The sequence below is a fragment of the Zea mays genome, chromosome 6, assembly GCF_902167145.1.
Source record: "Zea mays cultivar B73 chromosome 6, Zm-B73-REFERENCE-NAM-5.0, whole genome shotgun sequence".
NCBI classification, from domain to species: domain Eukaryota; kingdom Viridiplantae; phylum Streptophyta; class Magnoliopsida; order Poales; family Poaceae; genus Zea; species Zea mays.
Genome location: NC_050101.1, coordinates 113,462,565 through 113,488,211, shown reverse-complemented (window position 1 = coordinate 113,488,211; position 25,647 = coordinate 113,462,565). Strand labels below are relative to the sequence as shown.

The window sequence follows — 25,647 nt, the reverse complement described above, 5'->3', positions numbered from 1 at the left end:
GACGTCGGCATTTTAGAGGTAATGCCGAGCGACTGAATATGAAATCAGCGTTTTAGAGTCAACGCCGAATGATAGCCGACCGCATGAGTTATTTTGAGGAAGATAACCGAGTGATGAAGTGGCACGTCGGCGTTTTGGAAATAACCGCCGGATGACCACGTGGCATGCTGGGGTTTCGGAAATAACCGCCAGGTGATGACTGGGCACTTTTGAAACGGTATCTGGCTCGAGAATATCCCATAAGAGCTGCGCTTTTAGCCGCCTTTGCTTTCCGTGCCCTAGTTCTTGCATTCCCGCCTCTGAATCCTCTCTGCCATTCGCCTCCTACTCTGTTCGCTGGTGAAAATCAAGATGGCGCCCAAGAGGAAAACTGTGAGCTCGTCTGCTGCGGTGATCCCTCCAATCGACCCCAACAGCCAGTTGCCTTTCGCAGGTAACCATATGTCCATTATTTCCGAAGCTGAACTTCTCCACCTCGTATCCATCGGGGTTCTTCCTCCGCGGGAACTCTGCTCTTGGCGGATTTGCCACGGGACTACTGTCCCGACAGAGGATACCCACGAGTCTGTAGTCTACGCTCCTTTTCTTCTCCGCGGCCTCGGCCTTCCCATCTCCCCCTTTTTCCGCGGCCTCCTTGATTTCTACCACATTAACTTGACCCATTTGAACCCTAATTCCATTATGCAAATCTCCATTTTCGTCCACTTATGCGAAGCCTTTCTTGGCGTGCTGCCGCATTTCGGCTTATGGAAGTATTTGTATCATTGTCGCCCTGGGATGGCCGGGGGACAACATCAGTTGGTCGGAGGTGCCAGTTTGGAGATGCGCCGCGGGCGGAAAACTGAGTATCTTGAGATTCCCCTCAAGGACAGTATTAAGGGGTGGCGTCTAGAGTGGTTCATAGTTGATAACTATGGAAATTCTCTCCCTTCCCGGTCGGGAAGGCAGCCAGACGTTCGCACTCCGAGCTGGACCGAGTCTCCCACAGATCAGGAAGTGGCTGAGGCAGGTGTGTTGCTAACTGAAGTAGGACTGCTGAAAGAGAGAGGTCTAACTGTTGAAGCTGTGGTCGCTGACTTTGTTTTCAAGAACATTCAGCCACTGAAAGATAGAGCCTATCCAGCATATCTGTATCGAGGGCTGGCCGACTCAACTCGGGTTACCAATAGGAGAATTCCTTCTGTAGACTTGGTAAGCCATCTTGAAATGATCCTCAGGGGTAAGGTGTCAAATGTTGGTGCTCCAGCAGCATACTCGGCCTGGAACCTGCCTCCTCCCAAAGCCTTCACCCTTTTTGTGTCAAATCCGCCTGTGTCTGATGGCAATTTGGGCCTTAGAGTGCGACCCTCTGCTGAAGAAGTCAGTACTTTGGTTGCTTCGCTTGGGGAGATTCCTGATGATGAACGGCAGGTTCATTTTGAAGTGCCCCTGAACCCTAGTGATGCGGACATAAATGATATGCTTGACCTGTTAGCTGAAGATTCCTCCGACGCTGCTCCTGTTGGTACGTTGGCAGTGGTGCCCCTTCCAGAGGTTGATACAAGTTTGGATATCCCGAAACCTGTCAGTACTCGCCCGAGGCATCCTAGCCGAAACAATCAGCCTGAGCCTTCTGCTGATGAGCAAAAGAAGAAAAGGAGACGCCTCCGGCGAGTATCCAGTTTTGATGAGGACGCTGGTACCTCAGTTCCTGCTACTGAAGGAGTGCCTGCGACTGGACTTACTGACGCCGACCCCAATGGGTGTACCCAAACTGCTACTGATCTCAATGTGGGTGCTACTTGTGTTGTCACTGTGGAAGATGAGGAGGAAGAAAATGAAGCTCCTTTAACTCGGAAAAACAGTCGGCAGTTCATCGCCAGCGGTGGAAGTAGTGGGGTTCCCTCTCCTGCTTTGTCTGCCCTCATTGGTCTGCAAGAACTGTCCCTGGCCAACTTTGATCAAACTCTTGAGGATATGGTCCCAAAGGACTTGTTATCAGAGCCAGTGGATGATGATGCAACAGAGACTTGCGCTGCCGTGCCTGATGCTGGGTTGAGATCATCCCGTGCCTCGTCGACCTTAGAGCGCGATCTCGAGGGTCGGGATGCTGACTTGGATTGTCCCGGTCCCATGGAAGTGGCTGAAGGCCCGTCAACCTTAGAGGTGGTCACTGCGGAGAGCCTGGACCTCAAGAATGGTGCTGACACATGCCCAGCCCCCGAGGATGTCGTCGGGGATGACTTAGCTCGGGTGAAGAGTGTAAGCCACTGCCCAGCCCCCGAGGGTGCTGCCGGGGATGACCCGGCTCAAGTGGGCAGTGCCAACTATGACCCAGCCCCCGAGGGTGCCCAAGCAGGGTCCCCTTCCTGCACTTCCATGGACGTTCACGCGGGATCACCTCCACACTCTGGCTGCATGGTGGTAGCCCAAACCTTGGACCAGGGAGGCGCTTTAGAGGGCAGCGTCCCCGCTGATCGGGCGTTTGGCTCTGTTGAAGGCACTGAACTGATTCCAACTGGTCCGTCGCAAGCTGCTTCGGGTGGTGGCCTTGCGCCTGGTTATCAGCTGATTTCTCCTGACTTGGGGATCCCTTCGTTCTTTTCCAACCTCCAGGTATTGTGCTGTATTTTAGCTTGTTCTTTATGTTGCATGAACTTTTGTCATTATGTTCATTTGTTCTTCTCATCAGGCTTTGGTAGATGGGATGGCCAGCTAGCTGAGATTGCAGGGTGCTTCCGTCCCAGAAGTGGCTTCGTCTCTTGCGTGTTGGAATCCGGTGTCACTTCATCGTCGTGTATCCGGGCTGGAGGCAACTAACGCTGGTTAGTGCCCTTTTTCTTCTCTTCGCCTTTGTTGTGGACTGTTTCACCTTCTGACCTCGTTTTGTTTGATTACCTCTTGCTAGGAATGACTCGGCAGATTGCAGTTCTTGAGGAAAAACATTCCCGAGATCAGGCTGAAATGGCTCAACGGTGCGCTGACTTCGAGGAGAAGTACTCTCAGAGCCAAACCGAATTAAATCAGGTCTCCGCTGCCTTGGATGACGCCAATGCCCTGAGTTCTTCTCTTCATGCTCGGCTTGACTCTGAAAAGGTAACTTACAAAACCGTGCCTTGTCTTGTTATGCTCTTATTACTTGCTTGGTTTCTGAGGGAGTTGATTTTTTGTTTGCAGGAAGAAAAACGCATCCTTGTTGCTTCTCGTGACAATCTAGACAGATTGTATCGTGATTCCAGCAACTCGCTGACCATCTTGGAGAGGAGTCACCGCTTTACAATGGAGGAACTGGACAATCAGCGTTGCAGGCTGCAAGAATCTGCGGACGAAGTGACCCGCCTTAAGCAATTGATATCAGCGAAGGATGCCACCATCAAAGAACTCCGAGCTTCCAAGAAATCCATTGCCCAGGAGTTAGAGGCCGCTCGGCTGGCTGCTAAAGTTGCCGAAGAGACTGCGGCTACTCTCAAAGCCCAGCGCGATAAAGCCATGGACAAGGCTATTCGTGCTGGACGAATCTTAATGAGGAGACCCGACGTGATTGTTCCTGAAGACATAAAGGCTGACGTGAATGCTGCCCCCGATTCCTCGAGTCGTCCTACTTCGTCGGTCGCTCCTGAAAAGGACATTGCGAAATAGAGAAACATTTTGCGTGCTCTGAGCGCGCGGTTAGCATGATCGAGTATTTGTTAGAAGACATCAGTTTATCGTTTGAATGACACAATTACTCTCTTATTGTATCAGAATTTATTGGTTCGTAAATGTGTGGTAGTGACGCATGATGATTATGAAATTTGTTTGCGGGATATGGAAGTCATCCCCTGAATTACATAAGTGCGAGTATGTTGCGCCAGCTTAAGCCACCATTGACTTTAGCTGATAGCTCCGTTAGTAGGGCATAGTGGTCACCCCGAGTTAAGTAAGCGTGAGCATGTTGCACCGCCTTAAGTCGTTGCCGACTTAAGTCGATTGCTCCGTTTGTAGGGCATAGTGGTCACCCCGAGTTAAGTAAGCGTGAGCATGTTGCACCGCCTTAAGTCGTTGCCGACTTAAGTCGATTGCTCTGTTTGTAGGGCATAGTGGTCACCCCGAGTTAAGTAAGTGTGAGCATGTTGCACCGCCTTAAGTCGTTGCCGACTTAAGTCGATTGCTTCGTTTGTAGGGCATAGTGGTCACCCCGAGTTAAGTAAGCGTGAGCATGTTGCACCGCCTTAAGTCGTTGCCGACTTAAGTCGATTGCTCCGTTTGTAGGGCATAGTGGTCACCCCGAGTAAAGTAAGCGTGAGCATGTTGCACCGCCTTAAGTCGTTGCCGACTTAAGTCGATTGCTCCGTTTGTAGGGCATAGTGGTCACCCCGAGTTAAGTAAGCGTGAGCATGTTGCACCGCCTTAAGTCGTTGCCGACTTAAGTCGATTGCTCCGTTTGTAGGGCATAGTGGTCACCCCGAGTTAAGTAAGCGTGAGCATGTTGCACCGCCTTAAGTCGTTGCCGACTTAAGTCGATTGCTCCGTTTGTAGGGCATAGTGGTCACCCCGAGTTAAGTAAGAATGCAAGTCAATCGTAAACGAGCCGAGTATCTTTGAAATCTCTCTTTATTGATGACATATTTCCACTTTACAGAATACATTGTCGCCCCAGCGGTTTTGAAATACCGCTAGGGATAAAACTTTCTGAGGTGCTCTATGTTCCAGGAGTTCCCAACTTCTGTGCCATCCATCTGAGTGAGGCGATACGATCCGGGCCGAGTGACTTCTGCTACTATGAAGGGTCCTTCCCATAAGGGTGATAACTTGTGCCGTCCCTCCCCCGTTAGAATTCGGCGGAGGACGAGGTCTCCTACTGAAAAGAACCGTTGCCGCACAGCCTTGTCGTGATAGCGCCTTAGAGTCTGCTGGTACCGTGCTGATTGGATTACCGCATTCAGCCGTTCTTCCTCAAGTACATCAACGTCCTCCAGCCTGGTGGCTTCAGCTTCTGCTATGCTTTCGAAGATCAACCTTGGCGCCCCAAACTTGAGATCAGCAGGTAGCACTGCCTCCGACCCATAGACCATGAAGAAAGGAGTGTTTCCATGCAGGGCTCGGCTAGGTTGGGTTCTTAGGCTCCAAACAACATAAGGCAACTCTCTTATCCACTTTCCTGCGAATTTTTCATTCTTATCGAAGACCCTTTTCCTGAGTGCCTCCAATATCATTCCGTTGGCTCGCTCAACCTGCCCGTTGGCTCTTGGATGTGCTACAGATGCGTACTTGATCTGAATGCTCTTTTGCTCGCAGAAGTCGAAGAATTCTGAACTGGTGAAGTTGGATCCTAAGTCAGTGATGATACTGTTTGGTATCCCGAATCTGAATATTATGTCTTGTATGAATTCCACGGCTTTAGCAGAGGTTAAAGAAGCAATGGGCTTGAACTCTATCCATTTAGTGAATTTGTCAATCGCCACCAATACATGAGTGTATCCCCCTTGAGCTTTCTTGAAAGGTCCAATCATATCCAGTCCCCAGCATGCGAAAGGCCAGGTTACTGGTATGGTCTGTAGTTGCTGTGCTGGCATGTGCTGTTGCTTTGACAAGTATTGGCAAGCTTCGCATCTCTGAACTAACTCGGCTGCATCGTTCTTCGCCGTCGGCCAATAGAATCCTGACCTGAAAACCTTTCTGACTAGTGTTCTGGATGCTGCATGTATTCCACATTGCCCTGCATGGACCTCCTCCAGAAGTTGCTTCCCAGTGGACGGGAGAACGCACTTCATGAGGATGCCTGATGCGCCCCTTCTGTACAATTCCTCCCCAATGAGTGTATAGTGAGCCGACTGTCTGGCAATGCGCTCTACTGAGTTCTTGTCGTCTGGTTCTTCTTCATTCTTTATGTACTTAATAATCAGCCTTCTCCAGTCATCAGAGTCTGACTCGGGTTGATTTATGATGTTGCACTCTTCTGTTTGATCCATTGAGATACTCGGCTGCAAAATTTCTTGCACGAAGACTCCGGGTGGGACCTGAGTTCGACTGGATCCGAGCTTGGACAGTACATCGGCTGCTGTGTTCCGATCTCTTTCTATATGATGAAATTCCAGACCCTCGAATTTATCTTCCAGCTTTCGGACGGTAGCGCAGTATTTTCCCATTGAATCACTTGAACAATCCCATTCCTTGTTTATCTGGCTGATGACTACCAGAGAATCTCTGTATACCATCAATCTCTTGACACCCAGTGATATGGCGATGTTCAATCCGTGTATCAAAGCTTCATACTCGGCTGCATTGTTAGAGGCCGGGAACAGCAACTGGAGGGTGTACTTGAGGTGTTCGCCTCCAGGTGCGGTGAAGAGAATCCCTGCTCCTGCTCCCTGCAGCTTCAACGAGCCATCAAAATACATTCGCCATACTTCTGCAGTTTCTGGATTATCTGGTACTTGCTGTTCTGTCCACTCTGATACGAAATCAGCCAGTGCTTGAGTTTTGATGGCAGTGCGAGGTCGGAACTCGATGTCGTGGGATCCCAGCTCGCAAGCCCACTTGGCTATTCGGCCAATGGCTTCCTTGTTGTGAAGAATGTCCCCTATTGGAAAACCAGTGACTACTATGACTTTGTGGTCGTCAAAGTAGTGACGCAGCTTGCGGGCAGTTAGAAGTACTGCATATAATAGCTTCTGAACCTGAGGATACTTTTTCTTCGAGGGGCCCAGAACCTCACTGATGAAGTAAACAGGATGTTGTACTGGATAGGCATGTCCTTCTTCTATTCGCTCGACTACCAACGCGGTGCTTACCACGTGAGTCGTGCAAGAGATATACAGCAGCAAATCTTCAGCCGGTTGAGTCGGCATAGCTCGCCGGGGTGGTTTCAGTACTGGTGGTGTTGTCAAGAATTTCTTCAGTGCGTCTAGAGCTTCTTGTGCTTCTGAAGTCCATTGAAACTTATCCACCTTCTTGAGTAGCTTGTAAAATGGCAAACCTTTCTCTCCCAGCCTGGATATAAATCTGCTCAGAGCTGCCATACATCCAGTAAGTCGCTGAACCTTCTTTTGTGACCGAGGAGCTTCCATCTTCATGATAGCTTCAATCTTATCTGGATTAGCCTCAATTCCTCGGTGGCTGACGATAAACCCGAGCAATTTTCCTGCTGGTACCCCGAAGACACATTTTTCAGGATTGAGCTTCCACCTATATCTTCTCAGGCTGTTGAAAACCAGCTGTAAATCTTCGATGAAGTTTTCCGAATTCTCTGTTTTGATCACCACATCATCTACGTAAGCCTCCACACGCTTGCCCCAGTGATCGGCTAAGCATGTTTGAATAGCTCTCTGATAAGTCGCTCCAGCGTTTTTGAGGCCAAACGGCATGGAGGTATAACAGAAAGCACCAAACGGAGTGATGAACGCCGTTTTCTCCTCGTCTTCTTTTGCCAAACTAATCTGATGATACCCAGAATAGCAATCTAAGAAGGACAGCACAGAACATCCGGCGGTAGAGTCCACCACCTGATCTATCCTCGGGAGCCCGAAGGGATCCTTCGGACAGTGTTTGTTGAGATCAGTATAGTCGACGCACATGCGCCAATCCACTTTATTCTTTTTGAGTACAAGAACAGGGTTGGCTAACCACTCGGGGTGCAATACTTCTCTAATAAATCCAGCCGCAACCAAGCGAGCTAACTCGGCGCGAATGGCTTCTCTCTTGTCGGGCGTGAAACGACGTAGCTTTTGCCGGATCGGCCTCGCTTGGGGATAAACCTTCAACTTGTGCTCGGCCAGTTCTCTTGGGACTCCCGGCATATCCGCAGGTTGCCATGCGAATACATCTCGGTTATCTTGCAGGAACTGGACGAGCGCGCTTTCCTATTTGTCGTCCAAGCTGGAGCTGATGATGGCTGTCTTGCGCTCATCAGCGAACCCCAGGTTAATTCGCTTGGTTTCTTCAGTCGGCCGCATAGAGGTCGCGGCCTGAACTTCGTTTGCCGGTACGGAGAGGTCCTCCTCAGGCTTAGAATTCGCCAGTGTAGAAGGGACCGTTGACGGCTTGGTGGTGAGGGCTGCTTGGATGGCCACTTGGAAACATTCTGCGGCGCCTTGGAAGTCGGCGCGCACAGTTATGATCCCTCGTGGTCCTGGCATCTTCAGTATCATGTATGTATAGTGCGGAATGGCCATGAATTTGGCCAATCCCGGCCTTCCAATGATGGCGTTGTACCCGCAGTCGAAGTTTGCCACTTCAAACCTCAGGAACTCGGTTCTGTAGTTCTCCGGAGTTCCGAAGGTGACTGGCATGTAGATGTGGCCCAGCGGGTATTCCCCCTCCGTCGGCATGATGCCGAAGAAAGGAGTGTCCGACTTGTGGAGCTCTTTGAGGTGAGCCCCCAAGCCTTGGAGTGTTCGGGGGAAGGTGACGTTGATGCTGCTCCCCCCGTCCACTAGCACCTTCTTCACCCGGCTCTCTCGGATCACCGAATCGACGAGGAGCGGGTATTTGCCCGGATGGTCGAAGTTGAGCCATTGATCTTCCCGAGTGAAGGTGATCGGGTGTTCTGACCACCGGTATGGGGCGGGAGGACCGGTGGTCGCCACCAGTATCTGGCGGTCGTTGAGCTTTTGTTGTCTCTTGTTCTCCTGCGGCCCATGTCCGCCGAAGATGACGTTGACCTCCCTGTCGACGCGTGGGAAAGCTCCTCCTCCTCCCTCCTCCGGTTGATGAGGTTGTCGCGGTTCATCCGGTCCTCCCCTCGGCGGAGGAGGAGGTAGAGGTTGGAAGGGTCGGCCATGCCCAACGGAGTGCTTGAAGTCCCGGCAGTTGCGAAGAGTGTGGCGCATGTCCTTGTGGTATGGGCACTGGGCGCCGAGGATGTCGTCCAGCGTGCGCTCGCCTCCGCGAGGTCCTCCTCGGGCGCGAGAGGCGGGCGGTCCAGCGGCGTGTACTTCTTCGCGAGGCCTCTTCTCCCAGCGTTTGTCGGGTGGCTGGTTCGCGTCGCGTCGCGGTGCTGCCGGTGCAGGCTTTGCTCCTCCGATGAGGTCCTGAGCTCGCTCGTCGGCGGTGATGTAGAGGTCGGCTTCCCGGAACAGCTCCTCGGAAGTAGTCGGTGCCTTCTACAGTATGGCTCGGACAAAAGCCGAGTCGTTGGATCCTCTGTAGAAGTCCTCGATCACGGCCGCCTCCGTGACCTCGGGGATGCGATTTCTCATGGTCTGGAACCTTTTGAGGTACGACCGGAGAGTCTCATCCCCCCGGCGCTTGATGGATTTGAGGTCCCACGGTTGCGCTGGCTTGTCGGAGAGGGACTGGAAGTTGGCGGTGAAACGTCGACTGAAGTCTCCCCAGTCGTCGATGCAGTGTCGGGATAGATGTCGTAGCCACTGTAGCGCATCTTGCCCAAGGACGATGGGCAGATACGCGGTCATAACATCCTCAGATGCTCCGGCAGCCCGAGCAGCGGTGGTGTAGACGGCTAGCCAACCCCCTGGATCCTGCTTAGGTTCATATTTGTCGACATTGGATACCTTGAAGTTGGGGGGCCATTGGATGGCCCTGAGGCGCGGAGTAAGAGCGGACACTCCGCACGTGTCCTCCTGTCGTCGGGGACGATGTCTGTCCCGGGGAGGGGAGTTGTGATTGTGGTTCCTCGACCGTCCCCGGGTGGTACCGCCAGTTGAGGCCGTTGCCGACTCAGTCCTGGTGGCCTGGCTCTGAGTCGGGATGCCATGATCCCGATCGTACTCCTCCCGACGGCGAATCTCGTTCTCATGCCGCCGTTCGCGCGAAGCATTGATGGAGCTTCGTGCGTCTCGGCGACTGTTGATGGCGTGTCGTAGATCGTTCGGCGGGTGAGCAAGCGGTAGAAGATGGTTGGCTGCCTGGGTGAACAGGCGTCGGTATCCCTCGGCGTCGAGAGTCCGAGGAAGTCCATCAGCTATCCGAGCTAGTACCCCTCCGACTTCGCTTGGCGTGTTCATAGCTCGGGCGAAGTCGGGATTCAGGTTGCGCCCGAAGAGTGGATTCTCCCGGCGTTGCCTTGTGTCTTGCTCGTTCTGTTCCTGAGCTCGCCGGCGATCACGTCGTCGGGAGTTCCTTCGTTCTCTGAAGACGCGTTCTTCCGGAGTTTCTCCTATCTCCGAGACCTCGTCTCGCGAGACAGGCTGCTCCGGATCCCGTTCTCCGGCCGCGTGATGTCGTCGAACGTTCCTGCGCCGGTTCCTCCGTCGGCGGGATTCTCGTTGAGGCGGTTCTTCTCCGGGCGCGGTCGGTTCATCGTCAGAGACGGTGGGCGACTCCACTCTCCCGATGAAGAGGACGTCGGGGTAGAACGGAGTTGGCGTCGTGGCGACTTTCTTTCCGTTCTCCTTTGAGGCCGGAGGAACGGAAAGAACGACTTGCTTTTCCCTGGTCTCCTTCTTCCTCGCGATCCGTGTCCATTCTTTCGTTGGGGAAGTAGACAGCGGAGTCTTCCGGGTCAGCGGGCCCTCGGCTCCCGACTTTCCGGAGGCGATCTTTTTCCAAAGAGCTGGAGGTTGCGCCTCTCCGGCATTTTCGGGGTTCATTGGAGGAGACTTCTTTTCCGGGGGATCCGCGATTCGGTGCAGAATTCCTTCTTCATCCGCTACAGATGAGATTGTCCCAAAGCAGAATACGGATCCGGGACGCATGGTGATCTTGCTGTTGAAGGTGACGGCCATTGAGCTAGCTTGGATCGTCGACACACCCCCTACCTGGCGCGCCAGCTGTCGGTGTTTTGGGTCCGACCGCACACCCGGGGTTGCCCTCAAGGTGTTTCTAGGAGTAGGACGGTGTCGACGACTGTAGCAAAATGGTTCGTGCCGATCACACGAGGGACAGTGGACAAGATTTACAGGTTCGGGCCGCTTAGAGATGCGTAACACCCTACGTCCTGGTGAGTATGTGAGCGTGGTTACAAGAGGGCTCTCTGGATTGAAGACACAGAGAGTTGCTGTGGGTGGCTAAGTAAGATAGGGTCGATCGTTCTGAAGGGGTGCCCCTAGGCCTTATATACTCGGTCGTGGGGCAGTACATGTGGATATGATAACAACAAGTAGCTAAAAGGTAGTGAACCTATTGAGTTTATCCCTACGTAACCCTCGCCGACTTATCCTCGCATGGCTCCGTTGCATGGGGGCTTCAGTGCGGGAAAGTCGAGTCTCTGTTGCGATTTACTCGCTCGACGTTGTGGGCCATCCGGGCTTGCACCAATCTGGTATCACGTCGCTCTGCCTTGTTGGTTGTTTCTCCCCAGGCCCACGAAGGAATGACCTCATGATTTATGGGGCCCTTGGGCCTTTCGTGAGGTCTTTTACTCCTTTAGTGGACCCGGGGGATATCTATCCCCCACAGAACGGGCCTGGTCGTGCCAGTACGACATGTCCACTGTCCATGACCCCATGTGGACGCCCATGTGATTCTATTATCTAATGTTGTGTCTAGGTTGGGCCCACACGAGCTCGACATCTGTTGAATCGTGTGTGTGGGCCAGTGTTAACAATTTCGACTGAAATTTGTCGGATTTTTGTGTTTTTCGTTTTTAGACTCCTACGAGAAATGGTTTTCGATTCAAATTTTGAAAAAAAATCGGTTCCCTATTCAGAAATTTTAAAAAATATATATCATAAAAACGAATTTTTGATGCTTTTCAACCGAATTTTGGTGTTTTTTGGCCGAAAAGATATGTTGGCCATGTAAATTTATAAATTTTAAGTACCAGTTTCAGTGTGTTGTGTATGTATGACATTGTAAAATACAAGATAGACTAGTATACACAAATTAACATAAAATGGCCATGCAATTTTCATAAAACATGCATCCCATATATATATATATATATATATATATATATATATATATAGGGCAGGTATAACGGGAGCCTAGGGCTTCAGATATTAAAGGAAGCCCAGGTCGGTTCTCGGTCTGGCGGATGCAACAGGCGCGCCTGTGTTTTAACGTGGGGCTGAGAGGCGGCATGCAGGTTAGACGGCGCCGTGACGCGGTTGTTTGCATGGTAAGGGAATTGCGCGGAATTAAAGGGAATATATGCCACATGCAAACGTGATTATGTGGATACGTGGGCGCGTAAATTGTGGATCTTGCATGGTAAGTAATGTGCAGAAGGTGTAAAACCGAAGCGGCATAATAGATGCATAAACATTATATACCGAACGGCGTAAAACATTGTTTCATTGTGCGTAAATTTTATATTATGAAATTTAGTTTGACAAAGACGTCGCCATAATATCGGGGCGGTTTCGGAAATAGTGGGGAGACCCTGTAAACGTGGATGCGGTTACTTTAGTAGTATACGAGATTTACTTTCATTCAGAACAAAGACCACTAAGCCTGCATAACATATCGGAGTTGGAGATGGCCGGCTCTGGAGGGTCGCCGGCGATGGAAGGAGATGGCGTTCGTCTTGATACAGAGACAGAGGGAGGAGTTAGTGGTAACTCATTGGTGACACCACCGCCTGCTCTAATGGGTCCTGATATCGCCGAGATGAGCATAGGGGAAGAAGGAGAACAAAGGGTTCGACCTCCTATGTCCAATATTAGCTCCAGGGAGATGGATACGCCACAGATACTGCGTTCACATGTAAGTCCAGTCGCTGTATTTGATTATCGATTGATTATATTGTTGTGAACATATTCAATGGTACAAACAACAATGACACTGAAATAGCAGGAAAAAAACATTGATCCAACTATAGTGCCTACGGTAGGGATGACTTTCAAGGATGTAGATGATGCATATAAATTCTATAAAAGGTATGCATATGAAGTTGGATTTCCACTGAAGAAATACAGAGAGAAGACATTCAGTAAGTGGATAAATTGTTCACGTGAAGGTAAAAGTGCAGCAAAATCAAATGATACACCTAGGATGAGGAATAGATCATCGGGGCGTACACAATGCAAAGCTGGAATAAAATTAAAAAAAATATATGATGATGAACAAAAAATGGTTGTAGCTACAAAAATTGAACTGGTAAACTTGGAGCATAACCATGAGTTCATAACTGACGAAGCAGAAAAACAACATTTACGTTGCAACAAAATTAGGGATGCTGAGTACATAAATTTTGTGGGTGCAATGCATGATAGCCGAGTGCCGCAGCATTGCATAGTTGATTTCATATCAGAAATGCATGATGGGCCGGAGAACGTACCGGTAACTGCTCAAGATCTGAAAAATATGTAAGCAATACTTTTTTGTTACATGTGTATATATCAATAGACAGAAATTTTACTATAGTAAATGTATGTGTAACAATTTGTTGTTCAAACAAATGTAGGAGGGCAGCCAGGAGAAGAGAAAATTGCTCAAATGATGTAGCCAAACTTTTGGCTTTCTTTAGAGAATGCAAAAAACAGAATGCACAATTTTTTTGTGATTTCCAGCTAGACGATGATGGGAAAATAGTTAGTATTTTTTGGTCACACGCAAGCATGCAGGGGGAATACGCAGATTATGGTGATGCTGTGACATTTGATACAACACACAAGACAAATATATATGATAAACCACTGGGCATGTTTGTTGGAGCTAACAGCCACCTGCAGTGTACAGTGTTTGGATTTGTTTTGTTGGGAGATGAAACAGTACAGACTTTTGAATGGGCTTTCAATTCATTCAAAACATGTATGGGAGGCGAGGGTCCAAGAGTTATGCTTACAGGTATGTGATATATAAATTTGTTATGCAAAACAATGAATTAATTTATGGTGAAAATAACTGAATAATCTGTGAACAATTACAGATCAAGATCCTGCAATGCCAATTGCTCTGAGATCTGTATTTCCAGAAACAGTTCACAGACTGTGCTTATGGCATGTACAGAACAGATTTATGCCATTCCTGAATGAGATATATGCCAGGTTTGCTGTTAAGGATTTTAAAACAACATTCCAGTCTATTATACATCATCCATTAACTCCTCATGAGTTTGAATGTGCCTGGGTAATGATGCTAGAGGAGTTCAATCTTCATGAAGATATAACTCTACGCAAATTATATGAAATAAGAAAAGAATGGATACCTGCATTTTTTAAAAATGACTTCTGTGGGGTAATGGTATCTACACAACGAAGTGAGAGCATGAACAGATTAGTGAAGCAATCACATGTAGATGCGAACACCCCACTGCATGAGTTCGCTAAACAAATGATGAAAATGTTGCACAGCAGGAAAATGAAAGAATCAAAGGAGGCATTGGTGAGCAAGGTATGTCGTGCTTGTTAGCATTAATGGTTTGTATATAATTATGTAATTAAGTTGTTTAATTATGATAATAATGTGTTATAGGGACCAAGGACAACAGATACATTATATAGGTTCGAAGTGAGAGTCTCTAGAGCATACACCAGAGCTGTTATGAATAGATTCGAGGAATCAATGAAATACGCCACTGCATACAAAATATTAAAGGACCCAGACGGATGTGATAATGAATGGATCGTACAGCATACAAAACGGTCTAATAAAATTGTGTGGGGACAACATCAATTCAAGATATCAGCAGACGTAGAAGCTGGGGAGTATACATGCGAGTGCAAACAGTGGGAACATACAGGTTTGTACGTATTATGTTGGTTAGCATAATAAATTTGCATACTAGATAATTTGATGATTGAAGCACAATTAATGTATATTTTTGAAATAATGGTTCGTTATCATGTTTTCAGGTCTATTGTGTGTTCATCTTTTAAGAGCCTTCATGCATCTTCAAGTTGAAAAGATACCTTCAAAGTATATATTGCAAAGGTACACTGTCTCATCAAGAAAAGATGTTCCGTTTGAAAGAATTGATAAGAGCTTCAGGGGGAAGGATGGAGTTACTAAATCATACAGACAGAAAATGTTGTTAACGAAAACTATGAAAGTAGTTCGTCAGGCGTGTATGTCAAAAGCAGGGTACAATAAGGCGATGGATGTGTTGGATGAGCTCGATGTCGTTCTAAGCCGTTTGGAGCCAGATATTGGATGTAATGAGTCAACAGATGTTAGTGATAATGAGGAAGACAAGGTAATAATATTGCAGATGTTTTATTGTTATACTATTTGTAATATAAATTATGCATAAGTAACATGTTATTTTGTACCAGGAAGAAGAGTTGAATAAAAGTAATGCTAGCGATGGGATGGAATATGACAATACAGTTACATGTCATGATAAGGTATGTAAAAGATATAAATATATAAGCTTGCATGAAGTAGTGTATATAATGAATATATAATATGAATGTAATAAGCAAATAATATTTTGTAGGATTCGCATAACACCAGGACTGGATGTGAACATGCATTAACAATAATAACTACTGGTAACCAGGTACATATTAAAATAATATTGTTTATTTGTCTAAATTGAAAATATAATTTTATGCTGCATGTAAATGTTGATGTATTTGGGTTGGGCTTTAAAGGAGGACAACATAAGATTTCCACATGAGGTTGGTGATACAAGTTCTCCGTATCACGTAGCACATGAACAATTGGAAAATATTGCTGCATCGTCAGAAGCTAAAAAGGTGAGCATTGCTAAATGATTTTACTGATTGGTATAAATATATGTAAGTATGCATATACTAAATAGTAACGTCTATTATTGTGCAGAGGTTGAATTTTAATGTGGATGTTATAAATCTGAGTATGCCGGATCGCGCAAGACCAAAGGGACGGACAATAAAAAATTCAGAAGAAAGGATTATGAGACTAGGTGCGAAAGGAGAGAAAAAGAAGAATAGGAGATGCCATTTGTGTGGAATAGCAGATGGGCATAACAGCAGAACATGTCTGTCTGTGGAAGAGAACAGGGCAAGGCTAGCAAAACTGTCTAATCGAAAGAGAGGACGGCCAGCTGGATCAAGACTAAACAATAAAACAACTGCTCCACAGTGGAATGAAACATCGACTGCAAAAAAACATCGTATTGATGAAGAAGTGGAAAATGAAGAAGCCGATGAGCATATGGATTTGGGCGAATAATTTGAAGTGTGACTAACGAGTGGTCGATTTAGAAGAAACTTGTAATATCACAATGACTTATGCTTTATTTTGTTCGAACTTCAGTAGTTACCTTTAAAGGGTTATATAATGCGTAGATATGAAACTATTAAATGCTGCGTAAATATAGTCAAGTACACAATTTATGTAACTGAATATGCACAACAAATTGGCAACGTTTAGCAATCAGAAGGTCTGGACATTAATGTTATATAAAACTGTATACACTTAACAATAATAATCGAATGGAGTGCATACGTCGGTTTCACACTTCAAATACATCAAACATGATATAGCATAAACACTTGTGGAGATTAGCATAATTCGCGTAAAAAATGTAAAAAAGATGAACCTAGTGTATATAAAATAATGAAGTATATATTATGCATAAAACTTGAATATTGAAACAATATGATAATACAAAATAGCCAAACCTTGGAAGCAAAAAGATTAAGCAACTCACAAACTGGAGATGAACTAACATAGAATTTGTTAACAGATAACATAAATAGTCATGCTGGTAACAATTATGTTTGACACACTTAAGATAAAAGCTGTTGCGAAGTAGCATAGACATTAGCCACATTGAACATAAGTGGCACACAGAGTATCAAAACACATTATGAGAGGCCTGACATAAGTGACTTAACAAGTAACATAAACAGTTTTGTTCATCCCACAGGGAATAATGATCAGGTATTCTATCTAAGTCTTGGCTTTCAAACAGCGGCGCCTCCTTGGAGAATACTTGAAAGGCAGCAGTTCTGCAGGAAGGGGGGCAACCATGTTGTTGCGATGAAACGTAAGGTAATGCAGAACAAAGGCACGTTGGTCCAATGGTTCATCCTGAAATAGCCATAATATCAATTATATGGTAGAATAAAATATGAAGGAGTAATATATGCAAGAATAGAAAACTAATTTAGTGACATACCGGAGTATAAAATTCTGATAAGTCACCATCATCAAAATCGTAGTAGCGGAGGAAGTTTGCAACAAAAAAACCACAATCATTTGACCCTGGTGTCATGGTTGGACAGTTGGGAAGAAGCTCAATCTTGTAGTTGCCAAACTTTGGTACAGTTGACTCAGGTCGAGCTTCATGTAAGGCTATGCTAAGTCTTCTCATTATGAGTCTGGACCAAGGTATCTTCGTTCCATTTATCATCATTTGATCATTATGGATTTGTTTCCATGTAGTGCCTCCAAGCAATGTACCATAAGGGTTTGAATCTAAGATGTCTATGCGACGACGTTCAAAATTGATTGCATAAAGGGTCCAGTGGCCTCGGCGTAGCATAGGAACCAGGATCTGTTAAATATATATGTAAAAATTATGAATGATTTATACTATGCATATGAAACATTAAAACTAATACAACATAAAACTAGTAACCAAAAGTACACTATAACATTTGTACAAATGAAACTGATTAGAACTCACCAATTTAATCTGGTTTAGAACATCATCTGAAGGTAGGGTCGGTTCAAGATGTTCTTTAAGAAGTGTTGTTGTGAAGGGTTGTGGATTTGAACTGTGTTGTTCAAACTCCTCAATATTCAAAACGGTCTGGAAAAATAAAATAACTTGATTGGTATTATATATTTATAAAGTAAGAGTTGCAATAAGATACAAAGTTGTGGAGAAACAATTACCCCAACGTTGACGTTCAGTATAAGAGTGTTGATTACAGAATCTGGATTGTATAATACATCATCCTGACGAATACAGTCGATAAATCCCTGCATGAAAGTATTCTCAAGACATTTGTTGGGACCAAACGACTCGACAACATCAAGTACAGACCCTCCAAATCCTCCAAAATTAATGATAGACCTGGGGAAAAAACTTTGATTAAAATCCTTCTAATTGTACTTAATTGGAATTTGAATAACGAATACATACATGCTCGGATCTAGTTGTCCTGACAAAATGAACTTAAGCAGGTTGCGAGCACAGTCTTCACGTGACACGTGGGGATGTTCAGCGACTGCGTCTTTACATGAACTATCCTTTGCAACCAGGTCAGTAGTTGCCTAATATATGAATAAATGTTAGTAAACAGTTGCATAAATATGTATGTCTTATTGTATAAATATGAAAAAGATGAAAATTACAACATGTCTTACATCTGTCAATGGGGTTTTATCAAACAGAGGTGCACCAGATACAGGAGTATCATGTGTAACAGATTTTTGTCCTTCCTGTAACCAATAAATTTATTAATAAAAACGTAATGAAACATAGGGAAAAATTAATATTATATTAGCATAATATGATGAAGGTGTAAATACTTACACTATTTATTTTTGGTGTTAACTTAGGATCAGCAGGCTTGTCTGTTGTGGGAGCCTGGGAAGTTAAAAAAAAATAAAGCATGCATATATATTACTGTTACTTGCATATATTGTAACTGAAAGAATGATAATAATGATATAAGGAAGTCAAACATTAGATTTTGGAGTCTTGTCAAAAATAGGATCATCCATAGCTGTAGCTTTTTTGCAGACGTTCCCACTGACAATCTATAATGGAAACAACTGAGATTTGAATAAACGGTAACTTGTATGCATAATAGAATATATGCATATTATATATAGTTTGTATGAGAAAACTTACATCATCTGAAACTTTGACATGATCAGTAGGAACATGGCTTTCCTGATCATGTTGTTGTTTATCAGGTGTTGGAACAGTTGGTGTGGATACAGGATCATTTGTTGGAGGCATTGAGGTAGTGGGGGGGTTCTCTACATTTGGAACATATAGTAATATATTAGTTGTTACTGAATATAACAGCATTATAAATAGTGAACTTGATTAGTTTAAAAAAAATAAACATAAATACTAAAACCTTGTGGCTGTGAATCGCGCTGCGTTGCAGCTCTCAAAACTTCATCTATCATTTCACCAAATGTTTCAGAGAGTTCAATCTGCTTCGAAACAATCATCTGATGGCTCGACTGTAGGGAATCACAGTATTTATCCACCTCTTTGTCATGAGCATCAAACAATGATTGAAACATTGGACGCTGCTGGGAGGGCAAACATTGCAACTTGTGTCCAATCAAATTCTTGATACGAGGCACATATATGTTGAAAACGGCAGAAGCAGGCCGTTCTGGAGCAATGACGTAACACGTTTCTGAACGGCTACGAAACTGTATAAAAGCAAATAGAACAGTTAGCAGTGATAATATTTTAGCATATGCATAACAGGACAAAAAAATTGTTTGTGTCTAACCTCTGCATATCCGAATGGTTCACCAGTTTTACGGGGGGGCGTCTGTCACCCCGAGCCAACTGTCTTATGGTCTCATTGTCAAAAAACTTAATGCGTGGAGTACCATATTTGTTATCCGGAGCAGCAGGGTGATGTAGGTGATCAAGATAGTAAATCTGTAAAAAATGAATGCACAAATATATAAAATTAGTACATAACAAATATTTGCATACCATGTATATGCACAGTTAACAAGATAAAATTACTTACTAAAACAATGAGTGAGCATCCATATATTGTTGCTGTGATGTTAGTTTTGTTCCTTTTATGCCAACGTGCGGCAGCATCGCACAAATCCGTGTAAACTAGTTGACACCAGTCAATATCAGCCATTCGGGCCATGTTTGAAGTCATCAGCACCTCATTGTTTGTAATGCCCCAAGAAGCAGAAGGAAACAGAAGTCGATTGAATAGAATGAGAAAAAAACATCTAATTGATAGCTCATCATCGTTGCCAAGCACTATCTTCTCTTGAAGCTTGACAACATCAAATTCTTCTTTACAGACATTGAGATGACGTCTCAGATTAGCAGCAGCATCGATTTCACCGTACCAATCAGTAAACTCTCTACCTCCCCCGGCACATGGCAACCCCAAAATGAGATGAACCGTATCTTTTGTTATCTTAAGTTCTTTGCCAGCCCCTGGGCGTATGGTCATGTCATTTGGATCTAATTTGTCCATCAACCACCTGATAAGTGATCTGCTCTCCAATGCATCAGTTCGCAAATCAAATATGCTAGAAAATCCCAACCTAGCGACGGCATCACGCTGCCGATCGCTCATTATCCATGATGATACAATAACATCCAAGGGAATGCATCGGATATTCAATTTCTGGAAGCATAAATGAATATTCATTAATACAGAAAGTATATATATAGGTAGAACTAATGATACTATATTTATTACAGGCTTGTAAATAACTAGTATAAAACACTAAAAAAAAGTAAACACCATATTTGTTGATAATAATATGCATAAATGTAAAGTGGGGGGAAATTCAACATTGATTGGGCACCATGATTAACACATGAATAAACATAAAATATATACATATTACCTGTGATTTGACAGGAGACTTCTTTTTAGGAGAGTTTTTTTTGGCAATGATATTATACTTTGGGCTTCTTTTCACAGTCGGAACTTGAGGAGAAGGTACTTTTAACTTCTTTGAGCTGATTTGGTCTGGAGGAGAAGGTGATGCAGAACTGAATTGACGCTTTAACGATGGAGCATCCATGAAGTCGTCGTCAGAGAGAGCGGCTGGAGCAGGAGGTTGTCTTTTTAAACGACAAGCTAAAGCCTTTCTGCGAACACGATGGATTGGGGCTGGCTGAGGCTCATTCTGTTCCTGATTTTGAGGAATATCATCTTGGTGAGCTGAGCTGCTGGATCTTGTACGTCTGGAAATGTCAATTGAAAAAACCTCCTGACTGGATTCAATAGTTAATCTTTTTGGATTACTGGGCGGGCGATCCACAGACTTCATGACTAAATAATGAATAAATCTGTAGAAAAAGGAAGTTGTTTTTAAATACTTTGATTTATGCAAGAATATATGCCAGAAAAAACTAATTTTTACTATAACTATCTGAAATGCGTACTATATAGTGCTAAATGGAATTACATGACTTAAGCTACCTTTTACATTTAGCTAAAATAAAAGCCTTTATGCATCAACTAACTATACAACATATTTTAATAACTGGTTAGTAGTAATAAAAACATTTATCTCAAATAACATGAATATGTAAATAACATTTGTTTAAATAACAGTATCTGTATGTATTTATATATAATTAACAGGCGTGTAAACTAATTATGCAAGTAAATAGAACAATTCAAATATGCTTAATACCTGTTCACAAACTTGTGTATGAATGAGCATACACATTACTGCCAATATGCATATGTATTAAATCCAATGGGTATATTTTATATATAATAAAACAGATGTGTACAAAAAATTATTTAATTGAATGGGCATAAAAAGTAATGAGAATATGCATATAAATGATATACAATAAGCATATTAGATAATTAAATGTATGTGAAACAAATCGTTGGAGTAAATGTGCATAAAGAATACTGACTATATGCATGTATAATAAAACAAATGTTTAAACAAATGACTCAAGTGAATGTGCATAAACAGTACTGAGGATATGCATATATATCAAATACAAATAAGCATATTTGATAATAAAGTATATGTGAAACAAATCATTAAAGTAAATGTGCATAAAGAGTACTGACTATATGCATATATAATAAACCAAATGTGTAAACAAATGAATCAGGTGAATGTGCATAAACAGAACTGAAAATATGCATAAATATTACATACAAACAGCATATATATATTACTTGGGTTGTATAAAAAAGTACTATCTGCTAACTAATCAGTAAATACCTAATCCACAGCCTTTGCCTAAATACAGAATGTCGGGCGATAGTAGGAATACAGAATAAATACACATACCCTAATATCGGGGCTCCTAAACATAAAACAGATGCAATGCGCGATGAAATAACCCGATTATAGAGATGTATAAGCGGATACAGATCACACATTTAGCTGGATAATAAGGGTTACCATCAAATCCACTTCAAAATCGACCGATAGGGCTCAAAAAATAGACGGCAAACTCGAGGTATTTCAATCTGGGATTACCTGGAACTTCTTTAATCGGCTCCAATGCTGGGAGATTGAAGGATGTAAGGAGTAATGGAATGGCGCTGGATTGGAGCGGCGGAGGATTGGCGCTGCGCTGGTTTGGAAGCGCTGAAATCGCCAGGGGAGTCGCCTCCCACGAAAGGAAACTCTGCGCGGCTGGGGTTTTCTTCAAATGGACGCTGGTTTATCTTCGTTGAATGCGCGAGTACGGTTTTAGAAAGAGGAAACGTGGGAGAGGTGGCTGGTTCACGGGGGTAACGGCGCCGTGACTGGGCCCAATTGACTCGGTGTGGTTCAACCAAAATGCCCATGTTGACTAGCCTGGGCTTCCTTTATTATTGGAAGCCCAGGGCTCTTAATATATAAACTATATATATATATATATATATATATATATATATATATATATATATATATATATATATATATGAATATAAATCCAAACTCTAAACAATACAAATCCTAGTGTATACATGACATAACGATATAACTGCAACATATGGACTTGTCGAATGTTTGAGCTTCTATTTCATGTTATTTTATAACTTTGTATAGGGTCAACGAAAACAACTCATATACAGAAGGTTCCAACATGTCTGAATACTATGACTTTGGCTGAATGTATAGATTTGTGTGAAGAATTATGTTATACAAAACTTTATATGTACTTGTATGACATGATTGTAACCTTCTATTGATGTGAGTTGCACCTAAACTGGTTTTCTATTTGCATATGTATGTTTTATGTATTTTTGGGCAACAAATTTTTTTGTGAATATTTTATTATTCAGCGTTATTTGAATAATTGATAAATATATCATATCAAATATATTATTTTTTTTCTAATTGGTCGATGGTTCTCGGTGAATTAGCAATGAATTTCGCTCGGGAAACAGCGAATCTCGTCGATAAATACCGAAATAGCACGAGAAATACCGAAATTCGCTATTTTCAAATTTAAAAACGTAAAGCGAGTGGTATGAGCGAAATTAAAAAAAAATCCGTTTTCAGGAGGTGGCGATATTCTGGCTTAAAACGGGATATGTAACCCGGGTGAGGGAAAGGCTATCGGGCCAACGATGTTTTGGCGGTTTGGCCAACTACAGATAACAACGGCGCACATGGCTGAGGCGGACCTGATGTACTTCCGTACATCGTCCTTTTAGCGTTGGGGCTCCCATTGGTGCCAGACTGCCACCGACCGAGGTTGCCCTCGTGGCCTCGTCACATTGATGTTTCCTAGCGGCCCTAGCCGATGGTTTCACGTGTCTCGTGGAATAGTTGTGGGAGCCGAGTAGTTTAGACTGACCGCAAAGTCTGCCCCTACGCAGCCCCCTCCCCTTGCATGGCGCGTGCAGGGGGCGTTCCACGCGCGCAGCGGTGCCCCCTGCACCGCCCCCTAGCCCGCCGTCCTTCTCTCTCTCCCCCTCAATCTAGCGTGTCACTGTTCATCATCCTAAACACTGTGCTGTGGGTCCACGAGTAATTGTTAGTAGATAAAAAATTGATAGTTGGTATAGAAAATGATATTTTATAGTGGTAGTGGGGTATAGGGGGAGTATTTAGGGGGAACCGCTGCGGGAGATGGAAAAATAGAGGAAAAAATAGGGGGAAAAAGTGATATAGGGGGAAAAATTTAGGGGTAACGGTTGCGGATAGCCTTATGGCATGCTTGGTTTTCTTTTGCAACGGTACGGTAGTGTAAAGCCAGTTTGAAGATTGAGAGTTGAGACCGGGGTGCATCGTTTATCCCTCGCCTTTAGCCCTTTACTGTAGCGCGTGTAGCGGATGTAGGGTCTGTTTGGTTTGTGGCTAAATGTGCCCCACTTTGCCTAAGGTTAGTCGTTCGAATTGAATAACTAACCTTAGGCAGAAAAGTTAGACAAAGTGTGGCAACTGAGACAGTGAACCAAACATGCCTGTAGTACCGTGCTAGCTGTCGCACGCTACGCTTGCTACAATGGAGGGGGAGTGTGCAGGGAAGCGCCAGATTTGAGGGTGAGGCGGCCCGCTCCCCTTACCTCGAGTAATGTGCCTGCTAGTATTCATTATTAGTTGTCGAAAAATCGACAATGGATGGTGAATAGTTATGGAAAATAATATTTTATAATTGTAGTGAGATATAGGGAGAGAGATTAGAGAGAATCAGAAAGAAAAGTAGGAGGTAAAATCTAGATAAAATGGGTTGTATAGTATGGTATAGAGGGGGTAATATAGAGGATAGCGTTGCAGATAGTTTGAGACGTTACAAATTTTTTTTTTGCTAAGAATACACACCCTTAATTATTAGGGCCGTGGGATTCTATGAATTCCTGCGCAGCTAGCAGGAACGGGCCGGAAAACAGTGCACTCACGCGTGTACTCGTACAACTGGATTCACATGAATAAAATTTTCTTCATATGGGTGGTGAAAGGATGACATCGCATGCGCTAGTACAACCTTTAAAGCTGCAGTTGTACAAGGACGGTTGTTGCAAAAGCAACTCGGCTTTTGCAGTTGTACATCCTTAAAGCTGCAGTTGTGTGCAACTAACTGTATATTGGCGCAGAGCAGAACTAACACAGCGGACGACGTACGTACTCTGCAACCATTTGAAAGGGCTACGGTACGGAGCCAATCACCTGAGTTCGGTGTACCGTACTATACGGCGCGATGTTTCTTTTTATTTCAACTAGTAATGGACTAAAATACTAGCACATGTACACGTTTGTTGTGAGCTTTCGTCGATGCCGATGATGCGACTGGACAGTGACACATGCTGGTACGGCTTTTGTTGGGTGATGCGGATCCATCGACGATCGGCTGGACTGCACTGCACTGGTGAGTGGTACGTACAGTACGTGTCTAGTACTCCTACTATGTAGGAGTGGCAGTTAAGCCCGCTGCGTCCTACATAAGTACGCGCCGAAGAGTTGTATGGTCTAGCTGTTGACTTTCGATGCATGCAGGGTCGAAGCGTGATGCAGGGGACGACCGCGATTTGTGTAGTTGGTGTTGGTGTTGACGTTGAAACTGAAGGAGCAACTGTTTTTTTGCTACTAGCGTCTCAGTTATTAGGCCGTCCACAACAACGTTTTGACAATGTGGCGCCGAGAAGAGACCATACAACAGAAAACAGCTTGCTAGGCAGCTCGCCAAGCTCGGGGGGCATGTACAACCCTAGCTGACATATACTCCAATTATAAGACACAACATAATATATTAGATATATCTAAAATATGTAGCTTGCTATATTTATTGTATCAATCAAAGCATTTAATAAATTAAATTGATCAATCAGTTAGTCTTCGATCTCGAGCATAGAGCTAAGACAATGTGTGTCTTCGTTAAGATACATGTCTTGAGTTTTTTTACATTCACTCTTTTAGACAGACTCGAAGATACAATTCGACACTTTCATATTGTACATGTAAAAGTTTAAAATTAATATCTCAAGCATAAAGCTAAGACATTGTATCTTTGTCAAGCTATTGTCTTCTCAATCCGATACCCTAGAAACAATGTGTACGTACTCCTACCAAACTAGTACATCTCCGTCGTAAAAGATTTGACAAACATACCATAAATAATATATTAATATAACACCAAATAGGAAAACGTGTCTTATAATAAATCAAATCTTATCATTACTTGATATCGTAAACCTTGATAGCTTTCTTGTGTAGTTGGTTAAACTCGGGGGTACTGTTAGTTTCATTCCGTAC

General features: G+C 44.2%; 1 protein-coding gene and 1 long non-coding RNA gene across 2 annotated transcripts; both read right to left on the bottom strand.

Annotated features, from left to right (window-relative positions):
* Nucleotides 1-17,366: 17,366 nt before the first annotated feature.
* LOC109940505 (uncharacterized) lies at nucleotides 17,367-18,525 on the bottom strand. The gene is made up of 6 exons (XM_020540052.1): nucleotides 18,430-18,525; nucleotides 18,278-18,331; nucleotides 18,109-18,183; nucleotides 17,885-18,015; nucleotides 17,635-17,815; nucleotides 17,367-17,384 (listed from the first exon to the last, which is right to left on the bottom strand). Exons 1-6 carry the CDS (start codon nucleotides 18,466-18,468, stop codon nucleotides 17,367-17,369), a joined length of 498 nt encoding a protein of 165 aa, XP_020395641.1. The 5' UTR covers nucleotides 18,469-18,525.
* Nucleotides 18,526-18,625: 100 nt separating this feature from the next.
* LOC109940162 (uncharacterized) lies at nucleotides 18,626-19,267 on the bottom strand. The gene is made up of 3 exons (XR_002262689.1): nucleotides 19,224-19,267; nucleotides 18,834-19,140; nucleotides 18,626-18,729 (listed from the first exon to the last, which is right to left on the bottom strand). It is a non-coding gene; the product is annotated as an uncharacterized lncRNA (long non-coding RNA).
* Nucleotides 19,268-25,647: the final 6,380 nt, after the last annotated feature.